At 39.5% G+C, this 19,093-nt stretch overlaps 1 protein-coding gene across 2 annotated transcripts in view; it reads right to left on the bottom strand.

Annotated features, from left to right (window-relative positions):
* Window positions 1-7,757: 7,757 nt before the first annotated feature.
* The window catches only part of tshr (thyroid stimulating hormone receptor), a 44,007-nt gene continuing 32,671 nt past the window's right edge, over window positions 7,758-19,093 (bottom strand). For both annotated transcript variants that reach the window (XM_073855595.1, XM_073855594.1), the window contains 2 exons: window positions 11,987-12,175; window positions 7,758-11,228 (listed from right to left, as the gene is read on the bottom strand). In XM_073855595.1, coding sequence (XP_073711696.1) covers window positions 9,866-11,228; window positions 11,987-12,175 — 1,552 coding nt within the window. In that variant the 3' untranslated portion in view covers window positions 7,758-9,865. The remainder of the gene's footprint in view (window positions 11,229-11,986; window positions 12,176-19,093) is intronic.

The following is a 19,093-nucleotide window of genomic DNA, read 5'->3' as shown; positions in this document are numbered from 1 at the left end:
GCATGCTATACATTATGGTCAAGCATGCGCCCTTAAAATAGCATAATGAACAACACGCAACGCGCCACTGACTTTAGACTAGTTTTTTTCTGGTCAGTGGCGCAATTGTTTTTTGAAACTGCAAAATAGCCCAGGGAGCGCAAGTTCATTCCCTAGTTTGGCGATGTCAATTGCGCTGGGTGCAAGATAGGGCCCATAGTATTAATATGTAACTTTCAAAAACAGAAAATGTACAATTTTGTATGGAAATTAAGTCACTAAAAGGACAACGATTACAAGGGAGACAAGGGATGAGCCATTATTTAAAACAGGAATATTTGGGATAGTGTATGTACACGAAATTGTGTAAAGCCCGATTTATAGTCGTGCGTAAATTCTACGCCGTAGCTATGGTGAAGGCTATCCGTAGCCTGTGCGTAGCTCTGCGTAGCTTGACGTGCATTTCGCAAAAATGTTAACAGCGCGTCAGATCTACGCGGACTGCAAGCGCTGTGATTGGTCCACCAGAACCCCTCCCGTCAGGTAAAAAAACTGCGTCATAGCTATTTCCGTTTGCGATGGTGAAAACAAAGAATGGCCAAGGTGAGGAGTGATTTAACTCAAACTGCAACAAATGTCGTTGTATATTTACTTCCATCATTGCTGGTCTTCTCAATTCATACACAACAAGTTGCTGTTTCTTCTTCGTTTGTGGGTTAACTTGTCAAGCTTCATCTTCATTGATGGTCGCACTGCTACTGTGGTTACACGCGTGGATACTGCCTACCAGCGGTCTGCGCGCGTGTTTGCACGTCGACGCGGACGACAACGCAAAAGTATAAATGAAAACCGACGCGGAAACACTGTAGGACCTACGCACAACTATAATGAGCCCTTAAGTGGTTTTTAGATGTTTTATTACAAAATTCTTACATATTGTGGCTTTAAGGCTGTATTGTTAACCATTGAGTTTAAGTTGGGCTAGTAGTGTGATTTTCAGTAACACTATACAATAAAGTTGTATTGTTGAGATTATTTAATGCATTCGTTTAGGGCTGAGCAGTATATTGAGTTTTAGTTATATATTGATATTTCATCCCAATGGGGCAATACCGCCTTTATCGGTCTGATCTGACCAACAGAAGCTTTGCCATAAATGTACAGAGGTCAGACATAAGCTTTCCAACCAGCTCGCATGGAAAACCCTGTCTTTGAATATTATTTTTATCATATAAACGTGATTGTGACATCTCCAGCCTGATCTCACGATAAATCGTACATATTTTACGAGTTGGCTAATTTATATAAATTCATACAAAGTTAATCATGCAAAACGTCTCAGGTTACGTATGTAACCCTGAGAAGGGAACGAGATGCTGCGTCGCCATAGCAACGCTTTGGGGAACGCCTCGGCGTGACTGATCTGAAGCACGTGTAACACATAATCAATAATTTGATGATTGGATACTGACCGTGATGCCTTGCGGACCAGGGGTATAAGAAGGCATCCCACACAAACACACTCGCTACCAAGTGCCGAAGCAAGTGCCTACAGGGATGTAGGGAGTATGGCATGGAGACGCAGCATCTCATTCCCTTCTCAGGGAACCAGGGTTACATACGTAACCTGAGACGTTCCCTTTCGAGGAACTCGAGCTGCGTCATCATAGCAACGCTTTGGGGAACCAGATGCCCACGCTTCCATACTACCAAATGCCTGTAGCGTGTATAACTGAACACAGTCAAGGCAAAGAACCTGGGACCCTAAGGAGGGGTCTAGGTCTAAATTATAAATCTGACAAAGGTGAGCGATAAAGACCAACCGGCCGCATCACATACGTCCTGGAGCAAAGTGCCTGACCCTAAAGCCTTAGTGGCAGCCATAACCCGAGTAGAGTGGGCACTCACAGCAACGGGTGAGGGTATACCCTGATGTTCATAAGCCAGTGAGATAGCATTCACTATCCATCTGCTCAGAGTCTGCTTGGTCACCGGTAAACCTTTTCTGGGTGAACCAGAGCACACAAATAACTGCTCGGACTGAGCAGTCCTGTGAACATATGTATCCAGTGCTCACACAGGACACACCAAATTGAGCTTTTCCTGGTCTGCGCTCCTGAATGGGGGAGGACAAAGGGCCTGCAGAACAATGGGCCTCGGTACATTGTTCAGCACCTTAGGAACATAACCTGGCTTTGGGTGTAGAAAAGCCTTAGCCATCCCTGGTGCAAACTCAGACCTGCAGGGGATACTGACAGGGCCTGAAGGTCCCCCACTCGCTTTAGAGAGGTAATAGCAGAAGGAACACAGTCTTAAAGGTCAAAAACCTATATGGCGAAGTCTCAAGTGGCTCGAATGGAGCCAACAAGAGCCCTTCCAGCACGACCGCTAGGTCCCAAGTAGGCACCCTAGTGCGGCTAACAAGTCGCAACCTGCGAGTTCCACAAAGAAAGCGAGACACTCATGGGTGTCTTCACACTGATGAGCCTTCCACAGGAGTATGGTAGGCAGAGACTGCTGCCACCTAAACCTTAGGGTGGAAGGAGTTAACCCAGCAGAGAATTGCTCCTGCAGAAACCTCAGTACCACGTCAAGGGGCAGTTGACTGGGTCTGCCAGGTAAGCTGAACACCAAAAGGTGAAATTTCTCTACTTTAGGGCATAAGCTTCCTCGTTGAGGGAGCTCTTAAGTAATCATCTGGTTCCCACAACCTCATTCGGGAGCATGAGGTCCTTCTAAAGGAGCATGGTAGGCAGAGACTGCTGCCACCTAGACCTTAAGGGTGGAAGGAGTTAAGCCAGCAGAGAATTGCTGCTGCAGAAACCTCAGTACCACATAAACAGGGCAGTTGACTGGGTTTGTAAGAGGAGTTACACCAATAGGTGAAATATTCTCCACTTAAGGGCATAAAGCTCTCTCGATGGTTGTCCAGACGAGATATGAGGTCCTTCTAGAAGGAGTATGGTAAAGGCAGAAACTGCTGCCACCTAAGCCTTAAGAGTGGAAGGAATTAAGCCAGCAGAGAATTCCTCCTGCAGAAACCTCAGTACCACATAAACAGAGCAGTTGACTGGGTCTGTCAGGTGACCTGAACACCATGAGGTGAAGTTTCTCCACGTAGTGCCTAAGCTCCTGGGGGAGCTCTGGAGTAATCATATGGTCTCCACAACCTCAGTTGACAGACCTGAGCCTATGAGCCTGGCCCCCTCAGAGGTCAAACCGACAGGCCACCTATACCTCTGGCAAGCTTCCTCCAGAACTTCTGTGGCAGAGTGATTGTGGAAAAGAGAAAGCCACATTGGGCAGTGTGTGCGGTCCTGAGATGCAAACAGATCCACCTCTGCGCGTTTAAATCCTCTCCAAATGTGGTTCACCACATCTGGCTGGAGTCTCAACTCCCCAGCAATGGGTGTTGCCATACAGGGCATCTGCCATATTCAAGTGGCCTGGTATCTAAATTGTCTAAATTGTCAACGAGCACAGTTTGTCCAGAGACCACAATGCCATTATCCCAAAATCAATAATGTAGTGATTTTGGACCTCTCAGCCTTCCGTACTGTGCTCCAACCTGACAAACGTATGTATATATAATACCTTCACTGTAAAAAGAGGAGGCTCCATGTGGAAACTGCACGTTTAGCCTTAAACAGTAGGCGGATTATGAAGAAGATCCATCTCTCCGGAGATAGACAGCTGAAAATATATGGCTCTCACGCAGGGCGCCTTCCCGATCCGGCGAGAGAGAGAGAGGGACTTCACATGCAGGCGGATTACGGTCAGTATCCAATCATCAAATTATTGATTATGTGTTACACGTGCTTCAGATCAGTCACACCGAGGCATTCCCCAAAGCGTTGCTATGGCGACGCAGCTCGAGTTCCTCGAAAAGGAATCGTAAAATTCTTATGAAAAAACAACAACGACTAAACCGAGCCCTTAACCCAGCACCTAAACCCAAAGTCACAGGGGTCAAGGCAAATCGTACCAAAACGAATGTGGTCGTATGAATTATTATGAATTAGCCAACTCATAAAATATGTACGAATTGTCGTAAACATTTATTCTACTTTGTAGAAAACAGAGATATGAATTTCGGTTAATATCGCCCAACCCTACATAAGCTAACATGAACGAACAATAAGCAGTATATTTTTACAGCATCTATTTTAATTGTTAATGCTAGTTAATACAAATAAAATTTCATTGTTTGTTTATGTTAGTTTATTGTGCAGTAACTAATGTTATAATAATGTATTTGTACGTTGAAATTAAAGGAGCAGTATGTAGGTTTTAAAATGTACTAAATAAAGAAATACTATAATATGTTTATAAATATTTAGGAAACATGCTAAGTTCACATATGTGTTTTTCTGAAACACAATGCTATATATAGTTATGCAAAGAATAATTGAAGATTGGCCATTAAATTATTAGAAAATAATGCACACCCAAGGTGGTAATGTGACACGACGTGAAGCGGAATGGCCGTTACACCTCGGGTGTGCATTATTTTTCAATAATTCAATGGCCCGGAGTCAATTATTCCACTTATACTAAGGTTACCACACCTCAAGACATCAATCATATAATATATTTAAAGGGATTCTTCCGGTTTTTGTATTTAAATTGCTATTGTGAGTAGGACTATTTCTTCCGGGTCTCATCCAATGGCTCTTTTGCTTGTTCCAAAATGTCATTTTAAAGCTGGCAATGGAGGCTTGAGCCGTTGATAGCATTCTAATACAGTTATTAATTATTAGAAAGAAAGCAAGCGACAGAGACACAGAAAGAGAGCGAGCGAGAGATTGAGAGAGCGAGCGAGCGAGAGAGAGAGAGAGAGAGATTGGGTGAACGAGGCTACCTCTGTGCGTCTCTAAACAGCGCTGTTATTGCCTCGGATAATCGTCTGTCATGTTATTTTTGTTAGTCCGTTATTACAGTTAACTATGCAAAGTGATATGGAACCATAATGCGGTCAAGAGAGCTGCCTGGAACTACGTTCGCCCGCATTTCCCAGAAAATAATTGCACACCTCATAACGTTCATCAGCCAATCAGATTCAAACATTCAACGGACCTGTAGTAAAATTTAAAATAATTCAAAGGACAAGAGTCAATTATTCCACTTATACCACAGTTACCACAAACATTGCTCTGGTGATTATTTCAAGACATTTGAAAGGTCAGGTGTAAGTTTATGGAAAAATAATCAACACCCGTGAAACATTTCTCAACCAATTAGAATAAAGCATTCAATAGACCTGTGGTATAATTAAGCAATATCGCTCAAGTAGGAGTGTGATATAGCTCTATATCATCACGGCCGTAGGCCGAGTGCCAGAGGCAATCACAGCCGTGATGATATAGAGCTTTATCACACGACTCCGAGAGCGATATTGCTTTTATACAACAGTTCGACAGCACACGTTTGAAAAACAAAAACTAGAAAACAACAACGGAGTTATTTTAAAAGGCTCTTTGTTTGAGAACTACTTCTTCCGCCACGGATTTGAGGGCGGCCAGAATGACAGGTAACACTTTCGGTTGCTTTGAATCTCATAACAACTCAATGGACGGAAAAGCCGTTTCTTTATATTACCGTTTCTTGGTCACAAAGTGTAGTTTTAAGATTAGTTCAGTCGAGAATGTATATGTATTATATTTAAATCTACAGTCGATTAGTAAAGATAGCGCCTGTTTGAACGCTTGCTTAGTGAGATTCGGTACGAATGAGAACCAAAGCATGAGCGGACGTCAGTGTTCACTCGCCCCGCTGACCACCGCCCTCTCTCGGCTACATCTCTGACAGGGATTCCCCGGCTCTCATGTTAGCCTTGTTTGTTTTTGATGGTCAAAATGAGATCAAATCAGCAGTATTTGGTGTCATGATGAAACTATTACTTGTTTTTTTATTCATATTTAGTGTCTTTTGTGTTGTTATTGTTTTGGCGCGAGGTAAAAGTGAATAAAACTATACTTGTATAACGTTGATATTGCTTTCCCATTTACTCTTAACGCGATACGAGCACTAGGTTATTATTAGACTTCGTTCTTGTCAGTACCATATAAAACTGTTTTTTATAAGTGTCAGAGAGATGTTTTTGCATGCTGCTTATAAATATACCAGTGGCGATATCTCATAACATGTTTTAATAGTCACGTCACGATAAAGTAAATGATCAATGTCCACATTTAAAAGCTGCGGTGCTTACCTTGCAGTTCCACGGTGTTTTCGCGTTCTGATAAGAGATATAGCTCCAGAAAAAAATAGTTTACATTCCTCTTTCCAAGTGTTGATCGTCCACACGATGTGACAAGACATAACTTCCATTAAGTTTAACGTAACATCCAAGAGAGCTGATCTTTGACGGAATAATAACTTCTTATTGGGATTCACACACTGATTCACGAGCTAGTGAACTAATGAGACACACGGAGAGTGATTCAAAACAGCGTGTTTGTGTGTGTCTGTGTGTGGGCAGTTTTTCCATTCAGAGATGAGACTGTTTAGAGGACCTCCATTCACTAGGTGGCGGAATGATACGAAAGGTGAAGCGGTTACTGTGCCGTTATCAGTAGAATATTGCACGCCTCTTAGCCAATCAGATTCGAGAACCAGAAAGAACTGTTGTATAATCTACTTTAAAATGTATGTTCCGTGTCGGAATGTCAGTTTTTGTATTGGTCTGTGTGATCCGCCCACTGCCAATTTACCCAATAGTGTTTTTCTGCCAGTTGACGACCATCACAGCACATTGTAGACATGGAAGCAATCAAATGATCTGGGTCAGAGATAGAGAGATTCCACCCTTCCCAAAAAGCTAAGGCATTGCAAACTTACAGTGTAATTGTTGTTGGAGAATCATTTGCAGCGATGGAGCGACTTTTGTTGCAGCTTGAGTTGTTAAATATCGCTCCTCTAATCGGCCCATCTTTGTTTTTACACTCGCAAGCAGGAAGAGGAAATGTGAGGTAGGGGTTCTAGCAGACCAATCATATCAGCGCATGTGGTCTGTGTATTACGCGTTAATTGAGTGTGTCGTTGTATTTCTGGAAAGGTGCGTATCAGGGTATGTGTCTTTGCATAGGCTATGCCGTGCACTTGTCGCAGAAGTATAAATTGGACTTGACGGCTAGATGCTTTTTATTGGCCGTTGAACAGAGAAGGAGGGGGTGGGGAAAAGACTGCAGTACAAAGTTAAACCTCTAGATGTCAATATCACATACTGCTCCTTTAATGTTCACCCATTTTCTCATCCTCATGTTGGTTTAAACTTGTATTTATTTTTTCCTGATAAACACAAAAGAAGATATTTTGATACATGATGGTAAGCATACAGTTGATTGTAACCCTTGACTTTTGTTGGTAACCTTTTTTAGCGAGGACCAGGAGACTTGGATTTCCTTAAGCTGTAGTCTTTATTGGAGAAAGCGATTTTCAAATCAGAGCATTTGAGTGAACAACTTCATTCCCTACATTCATTCACTACTTTTTACCCACAATGCACTCTGATTTTGAGGGTACATTCGATGTACACTCGTTCACTCATATTTTCCATGATGCAACGGGAGACGAACGCGTAACTTGAATCAGCTGAAGGATACTGACAGTAAACACCAAACATTTTCTTGTTGCAGTTATTTTCTACTTTTTGAAAATAAACAAATGAAAAATAATAAAAATTAATCTTTTATTTAAAATCTAATACACATTTTTATTAAACAATAAATAAACAGCAGTAAATAAATATTATAAGCAGTTGTTTTGTTCTCTTTATTAATACAATAAACATGACAAATGTGAAAAACAGTAAGAAAGTAAACTTTACCATTTCACAGCACAATCAATAAAGCCACACAGGTGTTTATGATGAATCTCTGCGACAGCTCTCTGACGCATGATATTTACGTCAGTGTCCGAAATCGCTCACTCATTTTCATTTGCTTCTTCCCCATATAGTGGACTCAACTGTCATTCCCCATATAGGGAATAGTGAATGAGGGAACGAGGGAACGGTTTCAGACACAGCTCAAGACTTAAAATTATTTTGCCACACTTCCATAGTAGGAAAACAAATATTATGGAAATATTGTGATTAATGATGAAGAAGATATTTTGATAAATGATAGCAAGCACACAGTTGACGGCATCCATTGAATTCCATTGTAGTTGGAAGTCAATGGTTACAATCAGCTGTGTGCTAACCATCATTTATCAAAATGTCGTCTTTTGTGTTTATCAAAATAAAGAAATTCATACAGGTTTAGAACAAGATGAGGATGAGAAAATGATGACAAATTTGTCATTTTTGGGTGAACTATCCCTTTAACACAGAAATTAATAAATACGGTAAAAGAATTGTTCGTTGTCGATTCGTGCCAACTAGTGGTTAACTTAAGTAAATGAAACCTAATTGTAAATTGTTAACATTTTTTTCTAAAAAAATACATATATTATTACATTTAATGAGATTTTCAGCAACAAGTACATATCATACACAACTAAATGGTCTACACACAGGCTCATGATGTAGGAATGTGAGGTTCTCCAACAAAGACATTATAAACACCAGACTTCATTAATAAACACAAGCAGAACAAATGTGTGTGTTAATTATTCATGAAAACAATTTACAAAAAGTACTGTATTAAATCGAATGCATCCATATACGTATGAATGGTTTAATAAATGATTTAAACTATGCAAATGACAGCATAGCATATCATTTTCTTGTAAAGCTTCTTCGAAGATATGAAACACAAAAATACCTGTGACTCGACAATTTCCATATGCGTGTTACCTTTACACCAGTAAGTTATATCAGAATGGTATTTAAAGGGATAATATGTCAATTTCGCTACTAAAGGTCGCTAAACAACAACCACCGGCAAATTGCTAGAACGATGGGTCTTCACCGTCACAAATCATGTTCATGAATGATGTAATGAAATAACCGTTACACAACAGTGTGGCTTTATAGAAGTGGCTTGATAGAAGTAACAACAACAAGTACTTCTGCATACGGCGCTGCACATATTGATTGGCTTAGACATTAAAGTATCATGAGAGTGAAGCACCAGCACTGCTTTTGAATCACTCTCGTGATACTTTGATGTCACACATCGATCGGTCTGTGCAGTGCCACATAAAGTCAAGCACAGCTGTGGTTTCTATAGCAGAAACCGAAGATAGCCGGACATGATACAATTGGCAAGCGACCCTATGAACAGGGGTGGAGCGCTGCTTAAAATGTGAATTCTTTGAATTCAAACATTGTTGAAAACATCTGGGATAATGTACAGTAAGTACACGTTAACAAAATATAGCTCTCTACTGTCTTTTCTATGCATTGCATTGACTCCAATCCTGACTCCAAAAGTACATTCCAGTTGTTGTCTTGTGTCCTATAGACGGTTTCATCGGACGCACGTGCAGTGATGTGATTACGCATCTGAGTGGAACTTAACTTCCGTTTTTTGTTTCTTTAATGGTCTGACTAGTGGCTAAACTGAACTCTGGAACAAATACCTCTTCAAAAACAACTAATGTTTTGGGTTCCTAAAGACGAGGGAAGACGGCGATCATGGATCACCGCTATTTGATGGGAAGTTTGGCACCCAATCTGTAGTTAACATTGTATAGATTATATAGTACACATTTTACACAGTAATGTTAGCTCAGTGTAGTTTTTTAAACACTTTAGCTATGATTTGAACTAAGGTAATCTACTTGTTGTTCATTTTGCTTGTTACCAGAAATAAACTACTCTAATGGACTTTGTTGTTATTGATTCTTTGCGGAGTTTACCGGAAGTTACGCATGTTCCACGAAAGCCGATTGTTTGTTGTTACTCCTGAAACCGTCTATAGGGCTTACTTGACGTGTCCTACTCATCACTCTCGGCTTGCAGATTTCTTGGGTAATTCAACAGGATGATGTGGGTTTCCTTAGCTCCTGCCTGCTCCCTCTCCTGTCTGCTGCTTGCCTTGAAGGATACGGTCTGACCTCTGTACAGCTGAGCCCGTTGTTGACATAGACCCACTTTGCTGAGCAGAATAAAGACGTCACCTTGGAAGGCCTTGGTGAAGATGGCATAGAGGAAAGGGTTGGCGCAGGAGTTCAGCGGGTAAAAGAGCACTAACAGGATCTTGGAGTTTGAAACGGTGATGAGCGGGCGGTCCAACGCAGCCGTCATGGCATACAACGATATGGGTGCCATGCAGAGAAAGTCAGTGAAGATGAGCACAGCCATACGCTTGGCAATGCTGGCGTCTTTGTTGGCAGAACGATGATTGGGGTTGTGCACAGAACAATAGATCTTGATGTAACATCCACAAATGACCACAAAAGCCAGGATGTTCAGTACAAGAACAAATAGGATGTAGACCTGATCCACAGATGTCTGGGTGTCCATAGGCAGACAAATGCTCACTTTCTGGTAGCTGCTGACGCCGACAAGAGGCATGAGGGCCAGCAGAAGGCAGAATAGCCAACCCATCGCCATGATGACTGTGGCATGGGACAGTCGCAACTTGCGGTCCAGCCGCATGGCGAAGGTGATGGCGTACCAGCGCTCCAGGGTAATGGTGGTCAACGTGTAGACCGACAGCTCGCTGGCAAACACGGAAAAGAACCCAGCCAAGTTGCAACCCGGACCTGTCTGCCAATCGATGGCGTGATTGTAGTATTCGGAACGAGTGTGGAGGTCGACGGAGGCGATGAGCAGTAGGTAAATGCCCATGCACAGGTCAGCGAAGGCCAGATGGCACATTAAAAATCGCGAGACTGATAGTTTGTAGTGGCTGGTGAGCAGCACCAACAGTACCAGCAGGTTCCCCACCACAGCCAGCAAGCTGACGAACCATACGGACACTCTCAGAAAGCTGAAGCCCATGATGTCCTCGCAAGGGTTGAAATCATCGGGAGCGGGATAACAGGCAACCTCCTCACCCTCCTCGCACACGATGTAGTCATAGCGACTGTTGAATTCGTGGCTGTCCTCCTCCTGGGGGTTTTTCAGTGTCTCCCCAAAACCCATGTCGTCATCTGGGTGCCCCCCGAAGTAGGTGTGGTAATGTAGGCTGCTGTAAAAGTCCTGGTGGTCGTAGGTGTCCGTGAAGAGGGTATCGTCCGAGGCGACTCCAGGTTCCATGCTGCTGTGTAGGCCAGGAATCGTAAAAGTACCCACAGATCGTTTTTGAAGTTGATTATACCTTGCAGTCAGGTTACAAATTATGTCTTCTAAGAACCTGCAATTTCAAAATACATCTCATGAATGCAAGCAAAAAAAAAATACTCTATTATGAAAAAACCAACATGAAGTCCTTTGTGGTTCTGGTCTGTGCTGTTCATCAGCAACTTGGTCAACAATTATGCTTCGCTTTAGTGTAATTGTCTGAATAATCTTATGAAACTAACTGTGAAACAAGCAATGTTGATCTTTTCAACTGGACTTTTTTTATAGGTTCAACTGGTGTCTGCATTGCAATAAGACTGAGGATGTTTCTTAAACAACATTTGGCAACCAATTGGCACCGTTCAAATCAAAGAATTCAAAGTAAACATTTACACTTATATCTCTTTTAACTCTTTCACCGCCATTGTCGAGTTAAGGCTTCCTTGACAATGACAAGTTTTTACGACAATCCATTTTTCCACTATCATACACTAGGTGGCGCTCTTACCCAACTTATAAAACACTGAAGTATCCACTGATTTAAAAACAGAAAAAAACTCTGTGTGTGTTTTGATCATCGTTCTGAATCTGATCTAACAAAAGTCCTTTACAAAAATGCTTTTTGCTCAGAATGTGGTATTTTTTTAAGAAACCTACCAATATTTGAGATGTGATAAAAAGAAAACAAATGAAGATAGTTCATAGAGGTTATATTTAAAGAAGAACATTTTCTGGAAGGCATTAATCTTTGTGAAAATCTTAAAAAATGCTAGAGCAGGCTGGCAACTTTAAAAAAATAAAGTTAAGAATGTATAAGAATTTATAACAAACCCCCTTTTCTTCTTCAGGTTTTTGAATGCACAGCAGTGGCTGGGATACGTCAGGTCTGCTGTAACCAGGTGTCTGAAGGTTTTGATTGGTGGTAGTTTTTTTAGTGTCCAGACGTTCCGAGCGCAGAGTTCTCGAAGCGACTCCAAACCTCTGGTTGGGAGGGAAGTGATTGCTGATTCGGAAACATCCCTAATAAGAGAAAAAGATTTTCAAAGAAATCAGTCCAGAAATCAGTAGTCAGTCTCCAGCAAAGTCCAAGCAAGTCTCAAGTCTTAACCATAAAGTCTCATGTCAAGTCAAGGGTTCACCGCAAGCAAGTCAAGTCCTAATAAGTTTTAAGTCAAGTCACAGTCCTAAAATAAATAGGGGTCAATTTTTTCGATAGGTCTGAAATTAGCATTAGGTACAGAAATCGAATCAAATGAATAACACTGTCTTTATTGTATGAATTAAATATAATTATTATTTAGAGCTACAGAATAGATTTTCTCTTTGTCTTGGGTTGTGTGACACAGACTTAATAGGTTAATTGAGGTTAATGTCTCTTTAAGAGAAGCACTGACTGGTACTTGCCTCTAATCTATACATAAACTTAAGACATAAACAAATGTTTTTATTAGAAAAAGAATACTGTTTGGAGATCATTTTGTTTGGATGTGCCCTGTCAGGAACAGAAAGATTTTATGTTTGCTTGTTTTTTGAAACGCGTCTCTCTCGTGTGCGCACTATTGAGGGCACTTAAACGTGCGCCCACACAAACGGAGGACGAATTGCAAATGGCGCAGCATAACAGTCGCTCCACATAAAAACGTTGTTGTTTTTCAGTGCTCTCTTCGCCAAATGTATTTTAATGGACTACAGTGCAGAGACAGTAGCGCAACTCTCTCTGTAGTTTACACATTAAGCGTTCTGATTATTGAATGGTGTAGGGATGATCACAAGCTGGAACAGACACATTCAACCGCATGTCTGTGCTTAGTTACAGAAAGCTGCTCACTTTAGTGCATGTTTGCGGTTAAATTGTTTAAAATTACTTGAATGTTAACATTTGCATCTGTATATCAGTAATGATAATGGTCACATTTCTAATAAGAAAAAAAAAACATAATATGCAACCAAGGCCAAATTATGACAAACAGGAAAGATAAATTTATTATTGCATTAGTAATCGTTATAAAGTGAAACTGACTATAAAAGAGATGACTTTCTTACCGTTCTTGACGTTGTGGTGGTCCTGTCGGATATTCTTGCGTTGCATATATTGCATCTGGCAAATCTTTTTTTATTGGCACGGTCCAGTTCAAAGTCTTTATAGCCAAACGAGACTATTTGTGGAGCTCGACTAACGTTACTGTCTGCCATGTTTGGCGCGGTTTGAATTGTTTAGCGTTAAAGGCGCAGTGCTGACGTCACAATAATATTTTTTTATTTAATGAATTTTATTGCTGTTTGTTTATTATTTATAAGTTCAAGTCATTGTCGAGTCTTCCCCTTCAAGTCAAGTCAAGTCTCAAGTAACTTGTTCTCAAGTCAAGTCATTTTCATACTTTAATCAAGCAAGTCACAAGTCCTGAAAATTGTGACTCGAGTCCCCCACCTGGTCTCCAGATGACTCGCCGTTGATTTTGGTAACCCCTCCATTTCACATGCTGCATCTCTGATCTGTTAAATGTATTTATTCCAGGTTTTTATCCTTTAGAAACAGGAATTAAAAGCTGCCACACTTTGTTCATACCCTGACACATTCAAGGGTTAAATTGGGGTTTGGAGGTGGGGACACCTCAAGCTTTCTAATCAGTACCTACACTGTAAAAAATTACTCTGGAGGGTGTTACATTTAACCCATGAAAATTAGTTATAATTTAATTAAGTATATAAGCTAACAAGTAAAATAAAAATAATGGGTATATTATACCTTCGCTATCCAATTTTTAACAGTAATAACTGCAATACTAAAAAAATGAGTAACATATACCCCAAAATATTGGCCTTAGCACCGCCAAGTGCACATGAATCAACCCCAGGCGTGACTCGAGTCACCATTTTTCATATCATATCGGCGGGAGAACTGCGGTTTGTTGACAGGTAAGTTTTTTTTAACTTGTTGATATCATCATGAATGGAAATGTTACGTTGTTTAACTGTAAAATCTACCAGAAGTTTAGTCATTTGTGTGCTTCTCTGTCTCTGTTGTTGACAGATTGATAGGTTAGAATGTCAGTCAGTTTTGCTTTGAATGAAACATCGCCCAGTTCTTGCACCTGCAAATACGAATAAAAAACCATATTTATGATTAAAATATTAACTTCCATTATTATTATTTACATGTCTCAATCTCGTGAACAGCGGAGCTGCTCAATATGAGTGGTTGAACTTGAGCAAGCCACGTGACGAGCGAGAGCAGTGGACGGTTGATGTACGATACAGACGGGAGGGCGTCGGGCAGACAAACAAACAACGGTAAAGCTGTCGATGCTGGATAATTACTGTAAAAGTTTTTTTGCATTTATCTGTTAATATATTGAGTTTTGTTTTAGAAGGGATCCATTTATGAAGCCATTTTATTATTATTATTATCATTTACGGATATATACGTTGCCTTTTGCTTTGTAATGTCTGTTCAAAAAAGCATTTCGGAGTTCATATGTTATATATGTGACTTGTATATGAAGTTGAATCACTTAAAATTGAATGTAAGTACTTCTTGTTAGTGTTTAATGTTTAATGCACGTGTACTGTGAGTTATATCATAATATGAAGTTGTATTTTTGCACTTAATAAGTTTTAAATGAAGTTGAAATGTTTGTTTGTATCGATATAGCATGTTAGTCTACTGAGGTAAATGAGATCAGTTTTTCCTCTCATATTATTGTCTTCTTTAATTTTCTAATAATGATAACATGAAGAACAGTATTTAGGAATCTTGCTTTTAATGGTTTTTTAACATCTCATGAAGACTTTGGTTTATTTTTTTTATGAAATAATATGTTCAAGAAGCTTTATGTTAAACTATGATATGTTGTATTTCACTTGAAATGTATTGGGGTTATTTTGTATTTCCAATAATTAGTTTTAAACGTTGAATGTTATTTGGTCAATAAAGCAAGCAATTTATGCAATCTTGTGTATGACTATTTTCTTATTCAACCCTCTCTGAATAAGTAATATGTAATGTTTCTTAATGGCTTATCATTATTAATAATAATATAATAGATCTGTGGCTTAATACCAATAGGGTTAATGTTATTCATTTTTTATAAGTAATTAGTCATGAAAAAAATTAGGTAGACCTTACCTAATTTTTTTTTGTTTATCATAGTAATTAAATTTAGGTACTCTTTACTCAAATATATAGGATATAATTTACTCAAACAAAGTGAGTGCAAATTGTTACAACAATTTTATTGAGTAAATTCTATAGGTTGTTTTTTACAGTGTATCTACAAGATAGTAGCCAGCAACTTCTTGACCCTTCACAGTCTTTAAAGGTAAATGGGAATGGTAAGTGTGTCTTGATGAATGCAGAAAAAAACATTTGTCCCTTTTAGCCCCTGCCTGTAGTACTGTATTAAAGGAACTCTTTCAGTTTCCCAGAAAGGAGATCATTTTCTTCATTCAGTCTGAATAAACACACTAAATAAATCGGATTATACGTGCATCTATAATTGTTGGCTTGTGAAAATCATCAATCTTTATTAGGCTCATAACACACCAGGAGGCAAACATATCCATTACAGTGTGAAATTGTCTTTTATTAAACAGATGTCCCAATAAAGCCCATTGTGCAGCCGGCTTGTGCCTGATTTTGTCATTTTGAGATATTTAGCCGGTGACCTCATGGCAAGGATTTCTCACAGGCCTGACTCATTTATTTATTTATTTAAACAAACATGATTTCAGCAGACCCATTATAGCAGGCAGAAGACATCTGGATGAAAGCGCAATTAAAGTATGCATTAAAAACTTCTCATTCCAACAACTCTCACCTGTGGTGAATATATTTTTTTGCAAATTATGCTCTGATAATCAAAAATCTACCAGGAGGAAAAGCCTGTCTTTAAAATGATTGGGAATAACTTCCCAGAACTGCCTGGCATGCTTTCTTTTATGTTCATGCAGTGCACTTTGCAAACAATAAAGCTTGATTATTAACTTGCTGTATTAACTGTGAATTAACATCTTCTTGGTTTAGAAATTTCTATATGGTTATTTATTTCTAAATGATGCATATTTGAGCGATTATTGCAGGGCTCAAAATTAACTTTTTTATTTGGTAGCACTGGTGCTCCCAACTTTAAAGAGTTAGGGGCACTCATCAAAAATTTTGAAGCACCACAACTACAATGTATAAGTTAATAGATTTATTTTATTAAAAAATAAACACCACAATTGGGCTTTACACATCCTATGGCCAGGATTTCAAATTTGGTCTTTTTGTGCTGCAAAGATTCCTCAAATAATACCCAAATGCTGTTTAAATAGTATAGCAGCAATAATAATTTAACAATTACAGGTAACATAATTATGATTACAATAGAAAATCTAGCAAACACGTAAAACACTGATTAATTGTCACATTACAAAAGGATGTTTGTCGGATGTCCCTCAAGCAGGATGCGCACATACATCATCATACAGTATTTGATAGACAGGTCGGTGTCTCCATCAATAATGAACACATTTGTCACGACGCTTTTTGTGTTTTTGGCACTTTCGCCATGTTTAAGAAAGGTCTCGCGCTTAAAATGTGTGGATTCCGCCACCAACGCCGTTTTACCTGCAACCTCCATTTCACAGGATTTACAGTAAAGACAGTAACATCGAGCCATTTTCATAGCGGAGCCACTCGTAATCTTTAAGCCACTCTCTCTGAAAGGTTTAACGTTATTTTCTGGTTGTGAAGTTGCATTTAATTCCGGACCGTCTTTATGAATTAATACAGCAGTAACATTGGCTGTAGTTGGCTCGTTCTCTTCATGCTTGCGGTCAGTTTTTTCACATTTTAGCGCTTTGCAAACCAACGTAGCACGGCAACAAGGAATGATTGACATTTATATTAGCCAATCTGCGCTCTTCATTAAACTCAAGAACTTAATGGTGAAATTTGATTGGTTATGTAATGTTGGAGAGAACGCTGAACCTGGAACGGCACACAGCATACATCTAAATCAAGTCACACCACAACAAAATAGGCAGTCTTAAAAATGCTCCCAAATATATTTTAAGGTCGCACAGATCAAATTTTCAACCTGATCTCACGAATTTCCGTGGCATAGTCACGGAATGTTGTGCTCATTTTTCCGTGGCATTCTCACGGATCTCCGCATTTTTCCGTGGCCCTGCTACGGACTGTCTTTTTCCGTGGCATTCTCACGGATTGGTTACTCAACTGTTTTGTCCTATTTTCTTCCCATTTTCGCTTCGGTTTAGGGTTAGATTTACATGAAATGACATCCCTACCCAAACCCAACTCTAACCCCAACGCCAGGCAACAATTGTTTAAAGTTTAGAAAATATAAAAGATTAAATCAGAAAAAATAGTATAAACCAATATTTTAAGTGACATACTAACGCAAACACCAAATCTAACCCTAAACCGAAGCGAAAATGGTTTGAAAATAGGAAAAAGCAGTTGAGTAACCAATACGTGAGAATGCCACGGAAAAAGACAGTCCGTAGCAGGGCCACGGAAAAATGCGGAGATCCGTAAAACAGTCACAATTTCGAGCCCTGTATTGTTAAAGAGATTATTATATTATGATTTCTTTTACTTTTCCACAAAAATATTTTGTGTCTCTTCTAACTGGGTGGGCCAGTCGTCAATCTGAGTGGGGCAATGCCATCCTGGCCCTTAAGTAGCCTTACCACTGGAAGACATGGAGCACTTTTTAATCCATGTCTGCACCGAAACCATATAGTGTTCCTGCTGCCAAAAATACTTTTTCGTTTCATATGGACGCAAAACCCAGTCCTGTTCAAAGTTCCAGTACAGCAAATTAATATATTGGAGTTTATTTTTGCATGAGAGCAGAGGATTGTTTCTTAAACTGTGTCCCAAACAACTTGGTTATGGAGGTGCTTATGGGCAGAGCGTGTGTCCCTGGTCGCGGACTTGGTGATTAAGGATTTCGTTTTTTCCACGCATATCACTATCTGAAAGCCAATGAGAAATCCTGGCTGGCTCTAAATCAGAGCAGCTGTGGGGGAAACGTAATTGAATGCTGTGCGCAAGCCAAAAAAAAATATAGTTGGGTTTTTTTTACATTTTTTCAGAGACAAAATTAATACAGTTAATTCATTACAGTATTTTTAAATCCAATTGTGATTCATTAATTAAAAATTAATTAATATTAAAACTTATTTAAACTTATATAAGCATAGGTTAATATTTACAGGAAGCCAACAAATTTACAAAAATGGACATACGCACATATTTCAAGGCTCAACATAAAGGACTGCCTGATGGCCCAGGGCCAACATAAGAAATGCTTGTGCCATTAAAAAGGATCGTGTCAGTGCTTCGCCCTCAATCACTAAAATATATTTTCTGCCTGTGGCCGTTTGTCTGTATTTATTCTTATCTTGGAAGCAGACATTTACATTAAAATGCGAGAAAAGAAACAGTGCAGTGTTTTTCACAGTTTGCCGTCAGTTTCCAGGTGAAGGAGCATTTTTTGTTGGAAGAAGCAAGTACCTTAAACAAAACTCGAAGCTCAGGAGAAAAGCCGACAGCACATAGCGTGCATGGTGTCTAAAAAGGTGGCCAATTTCAGAGTTAGAGTTTAAAATTGCCAATTGTCTTAACAAATGATGAATAAAATCAGTGCCGCCGGTCCTAGATGCTGGGGGGCCCTAAGCAAAACTTTGTGACGGGCCCTCTTGTAAGTGCATTTTTAAAAACCATTCAATGTTGCTGTTAGTTATTTGTTAACTAACCGCATAGTGTATTATCTTACAGCTGTATATTTTTCCATATGCACATTACTTTGAAACCCTGACTGATAAACTTGCCGATTATAACAGGAAACATGTATTTGCTCTAAAGCTGTTTTGATTTAAAATGTGTTTTGAGAAGCACAAAAAATAAACCTGATTTAAATTTAAATT

This window comes from Misgurnus anguillicaudatus, chromosome 18 (genome assembly GCF_027580225.2).
Source record: "Misgurnus anguillicaudatus chromosome 18, ASM2758022v2, whole genome shotgun sequence".
NCBI classification, from domain to species: Eukaryota; Metazoa; Chordata; class Actinopteri; order Cypriniformes; family Cobitidae; genus Misgurnus; species Misgurnus anguillicaudatus.
The sequence above is the reverse complement of the archived record's forward strand: the minus strand, read 5'-3'. Positions and strand labels throughout refer to the sequence as shown.